This window comes from Peromyscus eremicus, chromosome 10 (genome assembly GCF_949786415.1).
Source record: "Peromyscus eremicus chromosome 10, PerEre_H2_v1, whole genome shotgun sequence".
Classification (NCBI taxonomy): Eukaryota; Metazoa; Chordata; class Mammalia; order Rodentia; family Cricetidae; genus Peromyscus; species Peromyscus eremicus.
In genome coordinates, this window is record NC_081426.1 from 45059901 (window position 1) to 45080435 (window position 20535).

General features: G+C 38.1%; 1 protein-coding gene across 1 annotated transcript in view; it reads right to left on the reverse strand.

Annotated features, from left to right (window-relative positions):
• Positions 1–19740, reverse strand: part of LOC131920629 (peroxisome proliferator-activated receptor gamma coactivator 1-alpha) — a 42153-nt gene extending 22413 nt beyond the window's left edge. Inside the window, exons 1-5 of the mRNA XM_059275048.1 lie at positions 19546–19740; positions 17286–17408; positions 16233–16437; positions 12202–12247; positions 12019–12092 (exon numbers count right to left, since the gene is read on the reverse strand). Of these exons, the coding sequence (XP_059131031.1) occupies positions 12019–12092; positions 12202–12247; positions 16233–16437; positions 17286–17408; positions 19546–19593 (496 nt within the window). The 5' untranslated portion in view covers positions 19594–19740. The remainder of the gene's footprint in view (positions 1–12018; positions 12093–12201; positions 12248–16232; positions 16438–17285; positions 17409–19545) is intronic.
• Positions 19741–20535: the final 795 nt, after the last annotated feature.

Here is a 20535-nt window from a genome sequence, read left to right on the forward strand (position 1 = left end):
GAATACATTCTTGTAAGCATAACTAATACATTCTGTCTAAAATATGGTTCTGCAACAGAAAGCTAAGTGCATAGTGACTCTAAATATCTCCATGCCAGGGGACCATTTTATTTAGAGCACATCGTCAGTGAGAGCATGAGACAGAAGGACTGAAATGATTCCAAGCTTCAGCAGCTAATTACATAAAGAACAAATAGAGGAAGACAAGAGTGTCTATGGGTTGGTGTTTTGTCTGCCTTTCTATAGATAATTCTGAAGCCAGGGTAGGCTAGTCGGAGGCATAGTTGTTACCTCTAAGTCTAAACCATGAATCAACTCCATTCATTCTGTCTTGCCCAGGAAGAATCACTGTGAAGCTCCAGTGTCCAAGGAACCTTGAAGGAGGGCAGGCTGCAGTTCAAATGGCTTTATGCTTACAAGGGAACATTTTAGTTTACAATAGATTTTCTATTTAGGAGGATGGGTGAATGCTATTCAGCAGAAAAAAAAAAAAAAGGTTTCAAGTCTGTTAACAAGCCTGGGGTGAGACTCAAGGCAACTGTGCATTTCAAGGGGGAAAAAATTCCTACCTTGCTGGAAAAAAATATAAATATGTCAAGAACCAAGTAGGTCACAGAGCGCCACATGCAATTTTGATATAAACAGGAAGATGCTGTCTTGTTCGCCTACTGGATGATAAAGATGTGGAAGAAATTAATGTTTTTTTTTTCTTAAAGGAAAGATTCTGGCCCAATCGTAGGCAACTTTTTGCATGCTGAGCTAATTATCTCCGTGGAGAAAGGTGGGGGTGGCATTTAGAAAGATGAATACAGACATGGACACTCTTCCTTTGGGCACACCTGAGTCGCACAGGAGCTGGATTCATCCATGAGCCCACTTTTCACTGCAGCAGAAGAACAGGTAACATTTTCTTGCATAAAACTTCTGTGCCATTGAGGTGCATGCTCTTTTTGTTCTCTTCATTAGGAAAAGCAGGGCTTGTTTTAGACTATGAAGTTCCTATTCCTTTTCTTCCTCATTCTGTTTAGACTTTGCATTGCTCTGTTTTTGTGTAGAGATTTCTACTGTAGGTTATCTTTGGTTACCAACACAACACATTTTAAAGTATTCATGATCAAAAAGAGATGTTAATTTCTTGAATAGTCCCCATTAGAGTCAAAGATGCTCATAAATTGAAGAGGAGGGATTGGGGAGATGGTTCATCCAGTAATATGCCTATTGCTTATACATGAGAACCCGAGTTTAAATTAACAGCACCCATGTAAAAAGTCTGGTGTGGCAGAATGTACCTGGAACTCTAAGTGATGGGCATCAGAGATAAAGGGATCCCTGAACCTCACTGGCTGGAAATCCATGAGCTAGCTTCAGGTTCAATGAGAGTCTTTGTCTCAGAAACAATAAATAAAAGATGAAGAGTGACAAAGGAAAGCCATCTGATTCTGACCTCTGACTTTCTCATGTGCCTGCATCAATGTGTACCTACACACACACACACACACACACACACACACACGCACGCACGCACGCACACGCACACGCACACCAGCACTAACAAGTACCTACACCGTACATATACAATACAACACACACTCTCAAAAATGAATGATGAGTAAGCTGAGTAAGTGCCAACAAGTACTGGTCAAATAAATTAAAAAAACGTGACCCTTGAGAATGTCATTCAACACACAGAATCAATGTACATAAATCTTTTCATCTCATTCAGTTTAAGGTAAGTTTTTTCTGTTCTTCTGACTCGTGTTGGGGTGGCTCACTTCATGTGTACTGCATGTCTATGAATTTGTCTTTTTTTTTTCTTTTTAAGGAGAATCTCATCATTTTTCTCCACAGAGATCATGAGTGCTTTGTAGGATGCTGCCTAGATTTAATTGTCTACAGGTTATTTTGCTTATTTTCATTTTTGCAGTTTCTTTCTGAGTAGTTGATCTCATATGTCAGTAGCCTAAGAGTCACTAAGGACACTAAGTTACAAATTTTTAATGAGATGGTTCCCAGACCACATACTGAGAACCAAGGTCTTTGAACATCTGTGTAGCACATGGCCTTTACTCCAAATATCTGTTTTGACTGACAGTCCAGATGTATAAAAAGAAACCCCTAACTTCAGAAATGCCAAATTAGGCCACTATAAAAGAGAGACTAGCTCTAAAAATACCTTGACTATCTAGGGATTTTAAATATAGAAATTCTTTTACTCTTCAAAATTTGAAACCCTTGCCCCAGTATCTAAGCTCATTATTGTTTAAATAAATGGTTTTGTTCTTGGATGTAGAGATTCCCTGATCATACTTCCTCTCAGTTAAAGACAAAAGTTTTTTATGTCTTACAGATATGAGAACCTCTTGCCACTGAACAGACATCTACAGCATACCTACTGTGTGCCGGATGCTACATGGGTTGCTGGTATTTCAAAGTGTCCACCCAAAGGGACATCACAGTTGCTTTTAATAAAGAAGTAATTCTTCTAACTTTGAAATACTTATGTTTTGTGGTAGATATGCTTAAAATGGGTGGAAATGTTCTGGGGAAAACCAAACGTGCTGTGAGTGAAAACACAGTAGCTGTGAATCTCTGCTCAGATCGCCTGCTGAAAAAAATTCTACTTGCTCATCAGATGGGAAACGGTTCACTGTTTGTTCATGGGAGAATAGGGGAAAGATTTTACACAATTCAGTATCTTCTTCAGACTCTTTACCAAAACCCCCATATCCAGAGAATATCTCTGCACAACACTGAGAAATTTCATGGATGACAGACTTTGTCTCACCCAGTGCTTAATTGAAAATCTATTTCCAAATATAGTCAAGACTTAAGGCAAAATAAAGGAAAACGAAAGCACAAAGAACATTTCTTTTATTATTCCTTTTAGTGTTGTGTCAAACTTTTAAGCACACCTGATGGGACAGGTTACCCCTCTTGGCCCCTGAATCAGCTATATTTCTCTACCCTGGCTTGCTCTGCCCACAGTTTCTTCCCCTGTGGTACAAAGGAGGTCGACACTCAATTCCTTAATGCTCAATTCCTTTGCTCATCTTTCCACTAATGGTTGGACTCTCTATTTCATGCCACAAGCCTAAATCAACAGTGCTAATGCCTCCCATAACCTCTGGCTCCTTTCCTGCGTGTTGATTTTTCCGGGGAATGTGTACATTTTGGTGTTGACAGTACAAGGTATATTCCGTGCTCTCTCTTGAACTTAGCAGGTTTTGACAGATTGATGTGAGGACAGATGGCCATTACAGGCTGAAGGCTGACAAGAGGCAGTTCAGAGCATTGTTAAGACACTTGCAGAAACTCTCAGCAGTGCAGCTCCGTGCAGAATGTAATTCAGACTATAGCTTTTTTATTGCTGCCTATTTTCTTTTGTCAAAAGAGCCTGCTGTGCAGAGCAACAAATGGCTGCTATTACCCAGAATGTAATGGGTGTCAGACAAATCACGTAACACAAACAATCAAGAGTATGTAGGTCATATTTCAACAGAGCACAACCTTAGCAATATTTATGATTACTGCATTGAAATGTGCTCTATAATAAACAAGTACCTCTACATCACTCACACTTGTGCACTTCTGCACTGCCGATCTGGGAGAAGTGGCACACACTCTACAAGTCATCTTTTTAAACAGCCCTTTTATTTAAAGGAAAAAGTCAGAGACAAGTTTTGTTTTGTTTTGTTTTTCATTATGTGCCATGAAGTGATTTTCTTTGAGCAGCTCTCTTCGGAGTTTGTTTGTTTAATTGAATGACTCTAATAAACGATGAAGCTCTTGCCCTGCGTCTTGAGCCCTAGTATTCAACTAAATTCTGCAGGACTATTTTTCTTGCCTGTGTGTGTGTGTATGTGTATGTGCACACAGTTTATAACCTGACTCAGGATGTCCTGCTAACTCTGTCATTTACTTCTGGTTTAACTTAACAGCAGGATTTTGCTTGGGTTCTGTGGCAATTTAGGAGTTGAAGGAAAAACACTGAGGGGTTAAGTTAGCTTAGAAGTTCACCGAGGCAGGAAGACAGGGCAAAGACAAGCAGGTCTTGTCTTTCTCATGTATCCCAGAGCTTCAGACCTGGAAGATCCTGTCAGGAGAGCAGAGAGAAGGCCAATACGCTGGGACAGCAGCTACTGCTGCAGAGGGTGCTAAAGTACTTGGCTAGTCTTGGTTTTTCTGATGGCCTCCATCTCTCGCTCATTCCCAAGAGTCACTTGTGGACCACAAAATCCACTCACTAAAGTGTGAACACTTAGTACAATAAGGCCTCCTATACATTACCCTGGTTTTCTGGCTGGCATCCATTCACACTGACACGGAATTCCCTGTTTGACATCACGAATTACTTTGCACATCGTCCTGATCATTAAGGATGAAACTGACTTTGCAGAAAATCCTCAAGACTTTTCCTACAAAAAGCACCTAATATCCCAATTTTCACTTGTGGAATTCGAAGTTGAGGTTAGTACTAATTGTCCCTGAAGTACTTTTCCACAGACCTGAAGCTGAGAATCTGGAAATGCCGTTATCTACCACCAAAGCCCAAACCTGAGGTGAGGCTGGAAGTCACTTTGTTATCCTTGGCTTAAATAGGCAATGGGATAATATCACTTCCAGAAAAGCAAACAGAAGAAAGAGCAAGAATTACAGATCTCAGGTCGAGATGAATGAGACTGGAAATCGAAGCTAAAGGGTAACATGCCAGCGAGAGTGGCCGAACACTACACCGGCCTCCAAACTCTCCCTTTCATGGATGCTTCCTCAAAAGGAATGGATTAAATAACATGCCAAAGTCACTTTGCACTTTCCTTTTTAAAAATTACATTTATTCATTTCTAATGTATGTGTGTGGTGGCACATGGGTGTGTGCATATGAGTACATGTGTATGTATGTGCACAGATGTGTGTCTGAGTGCTTAAGTGTATGAAGATAACTCTCCACCATAGGAATCCCAGCTATCAAATTCAGTTGTCAAGCTTAACAACAAGTGCATTTAGCAACTGAACCACCTTACTGGCCAACTTCCAAATTTTCTGTAGCTGTTTTTTTTTTTTTCCTGTTAAACTACTAGATACTGTAAATATTTTGCTTTTTCTATTTTTCTCAAAGCATGTCAAATGTAGAACAAATAGCTACCAACAAGACAAGTTGCATGCACACTGTCAATGTTTCTTTTAGAAAAACAAAAATTCTTCTCTTAATCCAAAAATTCAAAATAAAAGAAATTGGAAATTAATTCATTAATGTGTGTTTCTTTTAACCACAAGTTCACTAAAATGCACTTTGAATGATTAGTTATTTAACCAAGTGAAAATACTCAGTTAAAAATAAATGACATCACAAAATGCAGATGATAAGCAACCACGGAGTGCCCAGCCCCAAACAGGACATCTGTAACAGAACGGCTACCCCTAAATTTGGAGATCATTATGGAAGAAGGGGCAGAGAGATATTAAGAGCCAGAAGACAAGGCTGACTGTTACAGGATAGTGTCTTCTTGGTATGTCATGCATTAACCCATAAACTCTAAACAATGTGGCTGCCTGCATAAGACCTGAATAGATTGCACCAGGCAACATGCCAATATATGGACAGAAGAAAGTTTCACAAGGTGCCACTTATAAAAAAAAAAAAAAAAAAACTACAAGCAGTGGCTGCTGAGGGAAGAAGATCCAGTGGTTTTCCTTCTTCTTCTTCCTCTTAATTTTTCAGGGATGAGACCTCAGTCCTAACTGGTTAATTCTAAAATAAGAGCAGCACTACCTGTACTCAGTGTGTGTGTGTGTGTGTGTGTGTGTGTGTGTGTGTGTGTGTGTGTGTGTGTGTGTAATATATGACAACAACAATAATTATAGAAGAAGAGGATGTGAAATTAAGAGGTGTGGTTTGGAGAGGAGTTGTGGGGGGTGGAAATGATACAAATACAGTGTGTTCACTTATGAAATCCTCAAACAAATAAAATAATAACAAATCAAATTAGCCTCATGTCCATTCCATTCAAAACAGTGTAGCCAAGGATATGTGAACAGAGGGAAAGATGGGCAGAACTCTGGTCCCAGAGTGAAAAGACAGCTGATTATTTTGTTCTGCTCATTTATTTATCCGTATAAAAACAGCTCTGTTGTTTTCGCAATGTTTATAGTGATAACCAAAACATTTATGCATACACATAAAAGTTGGGGACCAGTCGTTTTGGTCCCTAACCAAGTTCCTTCGTGTCTTACGTTTCAAACCATCACCTTGTTAAGCTGACACTGCTTTGCCATTTCCATTTCAGACACAAAAATGTGTTGGTAGTGTCTGAAAAATCTCCATATGCAATAGATTTAAATGCCTTCTGCCAAAAGAGCATTCTCTTTTCTCTCATCTTGCTTTACTAACAACAGCTATTTTGAAATCAAATTAGTTTTTACACCTGTAAAAGAGAAGAGGTTTTGTTTTGTTTTGTTTTTTTTATCAGCCACAACAAGCTAGCTTAGGACAATCACAAGGAAGTCAGAGCAGCTGGCAATACCTAATAAAACAAACTCCCTATCTCATCCCTCCTGCCTCCCAAAGATGCTGCAGATGGGGCACACACATTATTCTGGAGGTCTTAGAATTCTGTTGAGTCTTTACATTTCCACTTAAATGTCTGGGGAAACTCACTGAAAAAAATTTTAGAGTAAAGTAAAAGAGGACAGTAGGAGAGTGCATGCAGCAGCTTCATAGACCTTCTCTGTCTCAACTAAACAGAATAAGCAGGTAGATCAAAGATCAACCAATCAACTGTATGGATGTTGTTTCCATTCCATTCACCCCCTGCTGCACCTGTGGCAGACATCACTAATTGATCATGACATTCCCACTGAGTACAAACTTGGCCTTAGAATCTCTCTCAACACAGTGCTTCTGGCAGCCAATACCGATCAATGCAAGTTGGCAAAGGGGAAGAAAACTATTTAACATAACAGATGCCAACTACTATCTTTAAAATCCAGAAAAGAAATCTAATCTACACTCTAGTCAGATGGAACTGCTTTGAACCCAGAGTTCACCAGGAAGCTGCTGTCAACATATAGCTTTTTCCAAATAATGGAATGGGCAGAGAGTCAAAATAATATTTTGTTTAAAATGCCAATCAAGAATTCCAGAGTTTGTGGCAGTAGAAATAGTTGTTGACAGAATCTGAAAGATCTGTTGCTTATACCTCCATTTTCTAAATCCTATACCTGTACCAAAAGCAGTATTTATTCAATGTTTGCAGAAATAGAAGTAGGCTAGTATGTGCCATAAAAGAAAATAGAAAACACCACATGTGAAATTGCCAAAGAGAGACTAGCAATGTTAGAGATGGATGAGACTTGACAACTTGAGAAGCAAGGTGAATAGGCCTCAGCAGAAGCTAATATGGACTGGATGCCTATATGATATGTTGGCAGTCATACTCAGTCTTATTTAACACTCACAGAGACTCAGTCACTGAGTTGAACTTGACTTTGTCTAACATCAAAGTGGGTTTTGTATAGCTTCACTAAGATACATTGTCTCTTTGATCCTAATAGTGTACTTTTATTTTTATCTTTGCTGTTTGTATGGTGTTTAAATTAAGTTGAATTACATGAGTTGCCATTTTTTGTAGGGCACTGGTGGTTAAATACTGGAAATATTGTATTCTGCTACTTTGAGTACAACAGAACTCTTATTTAGTTGTTGTGAATATAATCTAAAAACTAAAAACTGACCAAGTTGATTCCAGGGATCACCTAGGCTATTCACTAGAGCAATAATACTGCTTTGATACTACTTCCAACCCTTAACAGTCTTCAAAGTTCTAAGTCTTCTGTACAAACACTTCCTTAAACAGGGATGGGGTGCCACAGTGGTTCTTTGATGACTCCCTTTCTCCTTTGTGATTCCTGATGTCCAATGTTGTCTATTAATGCATTCTACAGAAGATTACTAAGGGGAGATTATCAGCATCTCTCACTACATAGAATTCCTTCTATAGCCAAAATAGTGGGTGTTACTATAAAATTCTTCCTTCGACCCAATCTCCTCCTTTATACTAACTACAGAACTTCACTCTCCACACCTTTCAGCTCCTCCACGTGACTCATCACCCCAATTCCCTCTATTGTATAATGCAAGTTGGCTCCATTTCAGCTTCCCTATATAGTTCCTGATACTGTGCTTAGCAAATTAAAAATCATCCTTGAGGCTCATCTTTCTTAAAGGTCCAAAATATTATATCTAATAACCTGTTTTCCTTTTGTGCCACTTATCAATGAACATTCTTTTCTCAATAAGCTATTAGACCATATCTCAAACTTGAGAAAAATTACTTTATACTTCCTATGGCCAGACTTTGTTCTCAGCACTATACATGGAATTTTTTCTATGCCTCATACTGACTGTATTCTCACCAAGGCCTGACATATCACCAACAATGAGCAGAGAGGAAAAACAGTCCTGGTAATTTGGTTTACATTGTACCAAATCTTTCAATGATAACAAAGAATGAAGGATTTAATTAATAATACGAATATAAAGTCCCTGTCAGAAATAAATATACTATATAAAATGTGAAGGATGTCTAGCATCTACAAAATAATCTCGACCAACCTTTCCATAGAGTAGACTACTAAAAACTCAAACTTGTAAGGAAATTACTTAAAACTAAGTGCCTGGGCTGGGGAATGCAACTTGGTGGTACAGTGCTTGCCTAGTAAGTGCAAGGACTTTAATTGCTCCCAAATAGCACAAAAAAAATAAATAAGCTTTGGAGAGATGACTCAAAGGTTAAAGACACTGGCCACTCTTCCAGAAGACTCGGGCTCTATTTCTAGCACCCCACATGGTGCCTTGGAAGTCCAGTCCCGGGGATCCAATGCTCTCTTCTGGCCTCTGCTGGCACTGCATGCATTTAGTGCACAGACATACGTGAAAGCCAAACATCCATCAGATAAGAAATGTAAAACTAAATAAAATATAAAATACAAAAATAAATAAAAGAAGAAAATAAAAATAAGCATTGTATAATATCATAATATCTTTAATGGAATAAATACAAATTGTGTGATGTGTTCATATTTAGAAACTAGGAAGACACCTTGGCATGAAGACATCTAATATCATCGACCTAGATGTAATGAGGCATGGATGTCCCCTTAGCACGAGTGGGGCTATGAATAGAAATATCATTTTGCAAATCAATGTAGCAATGTATGTATCAGAATGCCCTAAGATATTTAAATGCTTATTTTTGGCAATAACAACTGCTAGAAATCTATTTTGAGGAAATCAGATTTTAAAATTTATGTACAAAGGTTTCTCACAGAGTGCTATTTCAAAATAGTAACATTATAAAACAACCTAAACATGTAAAAATAAGCATTTGAGCAAATAAATTTCTATTTGCCTGCTCAAATGATTATTATACAATACTGCTATATCTTGATAATAGAGTTTGAGATGGTACAAAAAGCAGCTTATGTCAGGTGAAAACTTAGGCTGTGAGATTATATAAGCATTCACTGACATACATAATGATCCTACAGCTACGTGCATATTACTGTAGAAAACAACTCTATGAATATTTTCATTTTAGAACTATGAAGAATTTTTCAACTGACTTATATCTGTGATGTTTCTAATAGGCTGAAGTTATTTATACTCATAATAAATATTTCCTTACTGGAAAGCCAGGCATTGGTACATAACTATGCTTGCTCCTTTCAGAAACAAAGAGACTAACTCTACAAGTTCTGGACACTCTCAATTAACAGATCACTTTCAGCTGGACATTTACCGAGGTGCACAGTGGTGTATCTTCTCAAACCTGTTTATAATGTTCATTGGCCCAGGGGCTAGTATTAAGTAAGATGATAAAGTTTTATATAAACAAATGGAATGTTAGTATGAGAATTTGTTTCTATTAAAAGACAATTAATGTGAATTTCTAGAAAAGATACTGTCAAATTAGTGTGTGTGTGTGTGTGTGTTATTGCAGAGCACTGAGAATATCACAAAAAAATCCAGAAAAGAAAATTGCACTTAGATTATCATCCCTCAAAAAACATGAAGTAAAAATTGGAGAGCCTCATGACATTTTATTACTGTGATTTATGCAAAAAAGATGAATGGATTTCTGGTTAGCACACTGAAGCTCAGTGCTATGCTCACTGTCTCCTAACCAAAGTGTGATATTTGAATGAATAGCTATATGTTTCAAGCAAAAGTTAAATGAAGAATTGTGTAGCAGCTTTTCAAAGAAACTCACCAACTATTTGTCTTTGCTGGTCAAATAAGAAGGCCTCTCATATAGATAATATGTGCATACAAAAGTTCTTTCTATTAATGTATGTAAGTATAATTTATTTAAGAAATCAGGATAAAGGCTAGAGAAATGGTTCAGCAGTTCAGAGCATGGACTGCTCTTCCAGAAGACTCATTCTCAGCACCCAAGTCTGCTAGCTTTTAACTACCTGTAACTCCAGCTCCAAGTGGATCCAATGTTCTCTTCTGTGTTCCTTGGGCATCTGCTCTCATGTGCACATATCCACACTTATACATATATAAACATGATATTAAAAACTAAAAGTAAATATTGTAAAAAAAAGTTGTGCATATGCTTACAAGTGAATGTATGCATGAGTATATCCATGTATATATAAACCTGTTTGTACATGTATGTGTATGTGTCATCTGCATACACACATTATATGCCATGAAATTAACTGCTCTGCTGCTTGACCAAACCATGCAATCATGCAGTAGACCTTTGATAAGAAGGTAATTTAGCAAACTCAAAGTGTGAAATTAAACTTAGCGACAATGACCATGATGCGTGTAGGCACCACAGTTCTGGTTGAAAGCATCTTGTCTACCTTCCTGTTCCTTTATCCTTATCAGCAATGGCCAGAGCCAAGGACTTCCTGGTTTAGACATCCTAAGACTTACTCTCTGGTGGATGTCAAGAGCCTCCATTTACAACCTAAAGCGCTGTTTACAACCAACTCAGAAGTTTGCCTAGGAACTCTTCAGTTAGTTCAAGTTCTAAAGCTCCTTTGTCTCCATGTGACACAAGGACTGACTAGATCAGTTCAGAAGTCTCAAATGAAGGAGACAAGGACTCCCTCTCTCTCTCTCTCTCTCTCTCTCTCTCTCTCTCTCTCTCTCTCTATATATATATATATATATATATATATATATATATGAACATTGTGACTTGAGAAAGGGAATATTTTCATTTTTCTCCATTGCTGGAAAGATGAAAAATAGTATACATATATACATATATATGTTAATGATAGATATGAATACATATTAATACACATATATGTATATGATAGCATTATGCTGCTATATATGTCAGAGTGAGAAAATATTATACATGAAGTATATTATACATGAAGTACTGACAATTAATAAATTTGAATTTAAGGGTTATCTCTGTTTTCCATCTTGGTGACTTCTTACAGATTATTTAATATATCACTAACTTATTTTTTATCTCAAAATTGAAAAAAAAATCCACTATTTTTCATTAGGTCACTGTGGACTTTACTGAAACCACTTACATGTCGATCACACTCATTGATTGGGAGATTAAAGATGTTAAGTTCAAAATACATTGTATAAAATTCTCAAAAAAAAATAAAAACATTGCTACTAAGAAAAGAAACTGGAAAAAAATAGTCGGTTCTCCATCTACTAATGTTTGGGTCTCTTAACCTGAAGTGGTGTTCTTTGAGAATCCATAGCAAAACCATGTCTCAGAAGGGTGGGACTACCTCTGAAAATGAATAAACCTGTCTCTTTGAAACATTTTTCAATTCAAGGTCTTTTAGGTTTTGTTTTGCTTTGTTTTGCTTTGCTTTGTTTGATGTTTTCTTTTTAAGTAAACAGCTGAAGATACTTTGCAGATGACTTCTTATCCAATTCCACTTGTACTCTATTTCCATGAAAACATAGTCTATCATCGAATATGTATTTCACAGAGAGAAGTTCCGACTGAAATAAAAGCTTACCTGCAGTTCCAGAGAGTTCCACACTTAAGGTTCGCTCAATAGTCTTGTTCTCAAATGGGGAACCCTTGGGGTCACTGGAAGATATGGCACATTTATAAAAACAAACTGAAATGGAGTTGCTGTAGCCAAATGTATTAGAACCCCCTTCCCTTTCTGAAAATGTTTGCATTTCTTAATACTTACTTTGGTGACTCTGGGGTCAGAGGAAGAGATAAAGTTGTTGGTTTGGCTAAAGGAAAGAAGAAGAAACTAATTATAAAATATTGAATCTTTTTCAGATTGACTTTCTGCTACACTCAAGTAGGAAACAACCAGGCAACTGTAAGAATAAACTAAGGGAATGCCTGAATGTTGGCTAAAAGTCAGACTACAGTCTATTATGCTAAAGCAAATTCCAAACAACATTTGAATTAGTACAATACCATTAGGAAACACATACAAACACAGAATTGTCCCACAAATGCACCATCTCGTTTAGGACACAAAATTTGCATCATACCATCAAAGAGAAATATTGTTTTCTGTTTTTAATTTGAAATCAGTACACGGTTTGTTTACACTAGGAAATTGCAGAGTAACTACAAGGTGACAGATCGTTATGAATATTCAGTTGATTTTACTCCTAAAATGCATAGTTTTATATCTAGCCCAAAGAATAGGAAATTTCTATGAGACTAAGGCTCAAGCAATAACCATCATCGAGAGATGATGACAAATTGTGGACATTGACCCAGATGGCTTAAATGGAGTTTGCATCCCAAATCTGATAGACAAATGGAGGCATCACATTTACCAGTTAAAAGAGCTACAGACATTTTTCTAAAGCTCACTATTCCTTTCTGTCCTTGAATGCCACAGAATCTTACTTTCTTTGGTGTGTTTTCTCAACAAGAAATGCAAGAGTAGGAATCTTCTTGCTCTAATATGTTGACTACTTCTTTATGTCAATCTTGTGCTTTGAGCAGGAAGAAGAGAATAAATAATGAGAAATATATTTTACATATATATACGCTTATCTATGGGTATGTATGCATGTAAGCTTTTGTCCATTTTTTTCTTGTTAATTACTTTCAGAAGGTCAAGAGGTAGCTACATGTATAATGAAGATCATATAGTTGAAACAAAAAGGGTCTCTGGAATAGTTTCTTACATTATGGTTGAATACTCTGAAGACACAAAGATGTTAAACAATGCCTACAGGGCCATAAAACTGATTCTTGGCAGAGTTGGACACTAAGATGTTTCCTTCCTCCTATTATCAAAAGGAATTTAATTCAATACACCTTAAAGTAATTTAATCAACCCTAGTAATTAAGGTCCTTTGAAATGTAAAAATATTATTTATGTTTAAATTAGCCTGGAATAAGGTACTTTATGTGAAAAATAGTATTTACATATTTAATTTGTAGATTAGAATTTCGTTTTTAAACAATTGAGTAGTAAGTATATCATCTATCCAGTGTGCATCCAGAAATATGAAACTCATGCTGTCTTCTGCAAATTAGGTACATTGATTAATTGGCTTTTACATATATACAGATAGATGAGCTGATTGTACATTAATTTTTGTGTATGCCTAATTTAATCAGCCTTTCAAAAAGAAGGAATTTATGAACAAATTTGACTCACTTTTATGATATTTTGCTAATAGCCAGGATAATTTACACAGATTCTATAGACAATACTACCTGACTATGAACAGTGAGATAAATCACACAGTAAATGTACACTGAAAATCAGAAACGGGGATGTACAATAGGCCATGTTAAACGCTCGTACAAATCTTCCCAAGATTCAGACAGCCAGGTATAGGGAATCCTGAAAGCAACAGAGGGACAGAACTGGCCACAGTCATGCTGAATACCAGCAGAGACAAGCAGGGAATGAGATGCCTATGTAGGGGCCAGGCCTCCAACCACCCTCAGACTGGAACTCCTGACTGGACATTGGCTCACAGGCACTGTCTCATGAGGACCACTGATTTTATTGATAGAGAATTTCCCTGGTGCTGCTCCAAGGACTGGCTGACCACAGACTGCTAGGACCCTCACAGTTACCCTTCATGTTGATGCTCTTTTTGAATAAATATGTATGTGAGTGAATGAATGAATGAGACCCAGCACATACCATAGATTAGGCAATTATCCTAAGGAACCAAAAAGTGCATAATGTCACAATGTGAAGACGAGTAGAAAAAAAAGCCCTGTCAGAAACATACCAACACAAGAAGAAAGTCATCTCCGTGTCCTCTTCAGAATAGACTCTGACTGTTCAGGCCATTTCTACTTTTTAACTTGAATAATTTAAATAATCTTGGAGGATAAGTGCCTATTGGTTACTAATCACAGGCTAGGCTTCCTTTCTCCTAGGCTTCTAAAAACTAAGGGATGTCTTTTTCTTTAGAATCAGCAGGCTTTGTTCTGGGATGGGCCTTTTGGGCCTTACCACAGATCTATACTTTTAAAAATTCTTCATATAACTGGTCCCCCTCAGAGAATCCATCTTCCAGGGATGTACTTAATTGTTCAATGGCATGGTTTGTAAAAGTTTATGGTAATATTTAATGGTAAATGAACTTTAAGAACATCTCAAACTCCAAAAGGATACAAGAAATACAGAGAGAAAGGGAAGAGAGTGTACAAGAGAAAGAGAGAAGAGATAGAGAACTTCAAAGTATATGCTAATTGACCAGGTTCCTGACCACAGGATTTCGAAGAGTCCAAGACTCTCAGTTCAGCTCTAGATGAATGCATGACTGGGAACTGGTCAGGAGGAACCCAATGGATTCTTCACTCACTCACTACACCAAACTCAGTGGGCTCCTTTTCCTAGGTCTTCGACATCATCAATCCCTCTGCTACAACAAAATCAACACAAGAATGATAGAGCTTGTGATCAGGGGTTAATCCTGGCAGAGGAAGCTGGAAGGGAGTTTGTCCCATATAATTAAATTTATCTTGCCAAAGTGACAGGCAGAGGTTGGTAGTAAATTGGATACATCCAGCAAGGAAAACAAAAACAAACAACAAATCCTAATGGAAAGCCAACTTAGAACATTAAAGGAAAATTCCTAAAAGTCCTCTAAGATAGGAAGGTAGAGGGATTACAAACCCTGAGAAAGAAATGCTTATTAAAATCATCATCATCATCATCATCATCATCATCCTCATCCTCATCCTCAGCAGCAGCAGTGTGCCTGCTGTATGAAATGATCATGGCTCAAACCAGACAGGGACTACCACCCCGTGGCTGTAAATTGGGGAGCCAGAAACACAAAGTGGGAATGTTTGTAGCTACCACAGAACATACCAGCGTCCAGGACAGGGAGCACAAGCCGGCATTTTTAAAGCAACAGCTACTTTCAGCAAACCCTCTTTCTGCTTCCTGGACTTCCACAATTGGAAGGGGAAGAGTTTAGAGAGAAAACTGTATCTCAGCCGAGAGATATTTTCCCCAAATCCCCCGAAACTGCCTCGCAAGCATCAGCCTCCTGGCTACATATGGGACTAATAAAGATCAACCCAGATGTTTTGTTTAATCTAGGTAGTATTTTTTTTAAATATGAAGGGTGGGGGAAATCAGGAATTTCCAAATCCTTACATGTGAAGTAAAATCTGGGAGCATAGCAGGTGGTCTTAAAAAGTAAAACAAGAATGTACTTAATCAGAAAGACTATGCAATGCTATTTACTGCTTCCCAAGGTGGAGAGGGGGAAATCTCCAGCGTCTCTCTCTCTCTCTCTCTCTCTCTCTCTCTCTCTCCCTCCCTCCCTCCCTCCCTCCTCTCTCTCTCTCTCTCTCTCTCTCTCTCTCTCTCTCTCTCTCTCTCTCTCTCTCTCTCTTCCTTTCTTTCTTTCTTTTTTTTCCCCATGACTGGAAAGGGAAAATCAAAGAGCCCTGCAAAGAATTGGCAAGCGACTGAACATAACAGTCAGTGATCTCAGTAATCCAGATGTGTATAAACCTCAAAGGTGTAATCCCTGCGGCCCCACTCCACCCAGCTAACAATGCAGGTGTCTTTCGGAGTTAATTACTCATGCTGCCTATCTGCCAAATAAGATACGTTCATCCTGGGTCCATGGAAGACCCCACCCTACTCCCCCACCCCTTTTTGCCCCAGACAAACACAGATGGGATGAAGCGGAGTCCATACGCTCAGACTTCAGATGCAGTCAGCGCCCCTGCTGGCTGCTGGCTGTTACTGGCCTGGCATACCTTGAGCATGTTGCGACTGCGGTTGTGTATGGGACTTCTTTTTGGAGGCGCATTTGTCTCTGCTGCTGTTCCTGTTCTCTGCGGGTTTGGTGTGAGGAGGGTCATCGCTTGTGGTCAGATACTTGAGAAGCTCTGAGCAGGGACGTCTTTGTGGCTTTTGCTGTTGACAAATGCTCTTTGCTTTATTGCCCCATGAATTCTCGGTCTTAAAAACAAGGCATAAAGAAAGCTAAAATTAGTGAAGTGAACCTTATCGGAATGGATATAGGTTTTCTGAAGAGATGAGATTTTCGGTGAAGTGCTCAGTCTAAGTGTACTGGATCTATGAGCTGTGAATAATTGTTTGCAGAACAAGGAAGAAAATTACATTTAAAATTCCTAAATGCCATTTTTATGCAGCTTTTTATTTCATTTCTCCTACATCCCGATGTTCCTACTCAGCAACATGTAACTAACAAGACCCTACAGCGCCTTTACTGTGAGTAAAGAAAAAAAAAAGCTGCTTTAAACCTTAATTTACCGCTGATTGCTGAGGCCCAGTATTCACAACTCTCTTAAGTACCCCTTAACGCTCCGCTTTCGCTCACAGCGAATGGCAAGACAAACATTGTTTAATACAGCCCGCTAACTGAATTATGTCATTGCCAGCATTTTCTCCAATTAATGGCAGAGACGGATCTTTTGCGATGAATCCGAAACTATCTTTCTCAGGTTAAACAGCTGGCAAAACAGCCATCCTGCATCTTAAAGTCATCCACAGACCACAGCTGCCAGTAAATCGTGTTGTGGTACAGACAGACCACTGCATGTATTAATCAAGTGGGAAAGGAATTACACATCCCAATCATCAGAAAAACAATGCATAAGGGAACTCTTCCTGGTTTCCCCCAAGTGCTAGTGCCGTGTTTGGAGACCCATTTTATGTCGGCTTCCACTCCAGAGGCAGCTGCTGGATCCTGGCTAAATTAATACATGCAAACTTCATGTCTCTTACACAGATTCGTGCAACCCCCAAACCGTTACTTTTCTCTATAAAAATGTTTGCATGCGTACCTTAACAACTGCAGGGCTTGTTCTGATCCTGTGGTTGTGGTTTGCATGGTTCTGAGTGCTAAGACCGCTGCATTCATTGTAGCTGAGCTGAGTGTTGGCGGGTGCCAGTAAGAGCTTCTTAAGCTAGACATACCAGGGAAGAGAAAGCAAGAAAAGTTACACACCTTCTAAGCTTCAGATTGGTAACTGAAAGTTGACCAGAACTAATTATATTCCTCTTTAACAATACCACACTTTAGCACAAAAATGGTAAAGGAAACAGTTTCATTAAAAGTAAGAAAAGATTTTAGCATTACAGTGCTTACCTAGGAAAATATTTCCTTACATTTTATTTGAAATTTGACATTATTTTCCTCAATTATTAGGTGATTTTTACATAGAATAGTGATGCAAACTTCCCTAAAAAGTGCTTTTCCTAAAGCAAAACCACCTGTGGTAAGGAAGTCTGCTTTGCCTGCTAAAGCTTTGGAGGCAGAGGTTAGATACTGAATCTTCCTCTCTGTGCCCATCAAACGCACATGATAATCAATGAAAACATTTTCTGAGCCATGTTTCATAACTAAATGCATAAACTGATGAATTAAAAATATGTGGATTAGAGCAGTGGCTATCACTGGTGTAAGAAAAGAAAGAAAGGATTTGGAAATAGGACACTGTTCAACAGCCTACATGTGGGTTATAGCACAAGGCAAGTATTTACTATTTTTGTTTGTTTGTGCCTTTGCTTTTTGAGTCAGGGCCTTCTTATGCAAAGACTACTCCTCCTGCAGCCTCCTAAGCAACTAGATCGTAGGTGTGCACTACAATGCCCCAGGTTAGCACTTACTATTTCATGACTGACCCCAGTTTCTTCATTTGGCTGAATGACTCTCAGGAACCTCCCTGCTCTGACATGCAGGATGTCTTTGACTCAACATCACTTCCCAATTGAACAAACTGTACAGATGCCAATCAATGTTAAGGAATTAAGATACTAGACCATAGAACCAGTGACACATGGGGGGCATGGTGAGTGAGGAATAATTCTCACATGTAATATTTTCCTCACCAGCAAGAATCTTAGAATCCAAAGAGGAAACAAGCAGATCTCCATATGTTCATGTAGAGTTCCTTCAGACTTAACGATTGGAGAGAATCAACCTCCAAATAGCATGCCAGAGTATTTTATTAATGTTAGAACAATGGCATTCCATAATTTACACAGCATTGCTCTTCCATGAGATTTATAGCAAATGACAAATGGCTATCATAGATGAGGAGGCAAATGGCACTAAGAACTAATAAAATTCTGGTCAAGCATTTTGTTGAAAAGAAAAGTCACTCCTCATGGCCAACAAATTTACTCTCCATTGCCTACCACAAATTTCAGTAACTTGGGCTGCAGATAAGCTATTATTTTTTCATCTTCGTAAGAAATGCTGATCTAAAGTCTTAAACTATAGCATACTGCCTGACTTGCAATTCTATTTTTAGAATCACATGCAAAGAAATGTAAACATTATTATACAATCTGTAACAGCAAAAACATGGAAAGGAAAAAAAAAACTAAACATCTCACCATACTGGATTGTCTAATAAATCACAGCATCTCCATACAAAAAAAAATACTATGTAACCACTAAAATTCTGCATATGTTCAAACCATATACAGAAACAACAAAAACAGACATTACAGGTTGTATTTACATATTTGAACACACACACATATATAATGTATGTATGTAACAATAATAATTGAATTAAAAGAGGCTATTAATTTGAGAGTGGGGAGTACAGAAGGGTTAAGAAGGAGGTACCTAGAATGTCCTGGAGGAATGATAGAAAATGGGAAAATTGATAAAGTTATATTTTAATCCATCTTAAATATCCTTCTTAAATCTTTCATTAAAAAATTCAGTCATTTTGATATGATAAGGTTTTAAAGACCACAGGTGAATGTTTATTCTTTTCTTTCTAGATCTTGTTCAACTCTTTAAACTTGTATCATGAACTTGAATAATTCTAAGAGAAACGATCACACACATAGAAACAGTAAAAGATTGCTTTCATAAGCAACTTGCATTATGCCATGTAAGAAGTGTATTATCAATACTTTTTAATAGAGAATTACAGAATTGGACAATCTAGGCTGGCTTATATAGATTTCTTTTCACTTTAGTCTGAATTAAAAATCCAAACCCAATTGTTCCTATACCACAGTCATGCACTGGGCAGCCAGTGGCAACTCTGGCCACTGTTAAACAGTAGGAAGGGTTCTTACTAGAGACGGCTCTTCTGCCTCCTGAGGTGGAGGGGTGCCGTCAGGCATGGAGGAAGGACTGGCCTCGTTGTCAGTGGTCACGTCTCCATCTGTCAAGGCATCAAATGAGGGCAATCCGTCTTCATCCACAGGGAGACTGTCCAGTGTCTCTGTGAGGACTGCTAGCAAGTTTGCCTCATTCTCTTCATCTATCTTCTGCAGAAGCAGAGAAAAAATACAGAAGACATGAATGAGTTGACAAGAGGGGGCAGACACCATGATTAATCAGCATAGGCTGAACATGTCTGGGTGGGTGAGGAAACTGTATCTGAAATCTTCAATGCCCACACCAGAACACAAACATTGTGTCTTCCTCAAACTTCTAACTCATTTTTAGTCTGAATCATATGATTACAAAATACATTTACAGATCCTGGAGCTGTCTGGTTTAGCAATCTTTAAGACTGGTCCTTAATACTGCAGCATATATTTCTGTTGTGTTCACAATCGTTTTTTCCACATCTTTATGTCTTCTGCCCCTAACTTAGGAAATCTCAGGCCGTAAGAAAATTTTAAGCATCATCTAACCTTCATGCACAGTTCTTAGATCTCCCACTCAGTATGCCACCCCAAATATTTAGACAACTTTTCACTTGAACACCATCAGAAACTTGAACTACACTAAGGAAATCTACACCCTTTTGTGATTTCCATTATAATCTCATCACTGCTCACTCCCAAATCATTTATTTCTCTTCCTGACATCTCTCCCAACTTAAGTCATAAATCTCTGCCTACTGGATACTTCTACCATATAATGGCTCTCTTGTCTCCCAAACCCAAACTTGGGACCTTTCCTCTACTCTTTTTCTTAACTTCTTTAGCTTGACTATCAATTCTTCAGATTTGTGCTCTGCAATGCCAGGACTCCCTATTATGAAGTTGGTTGCTAAGAAGAAAGCTCTCTTTTCAATGTATCTTAACCAAACTTATCTGTTGTACCAGAGGTTC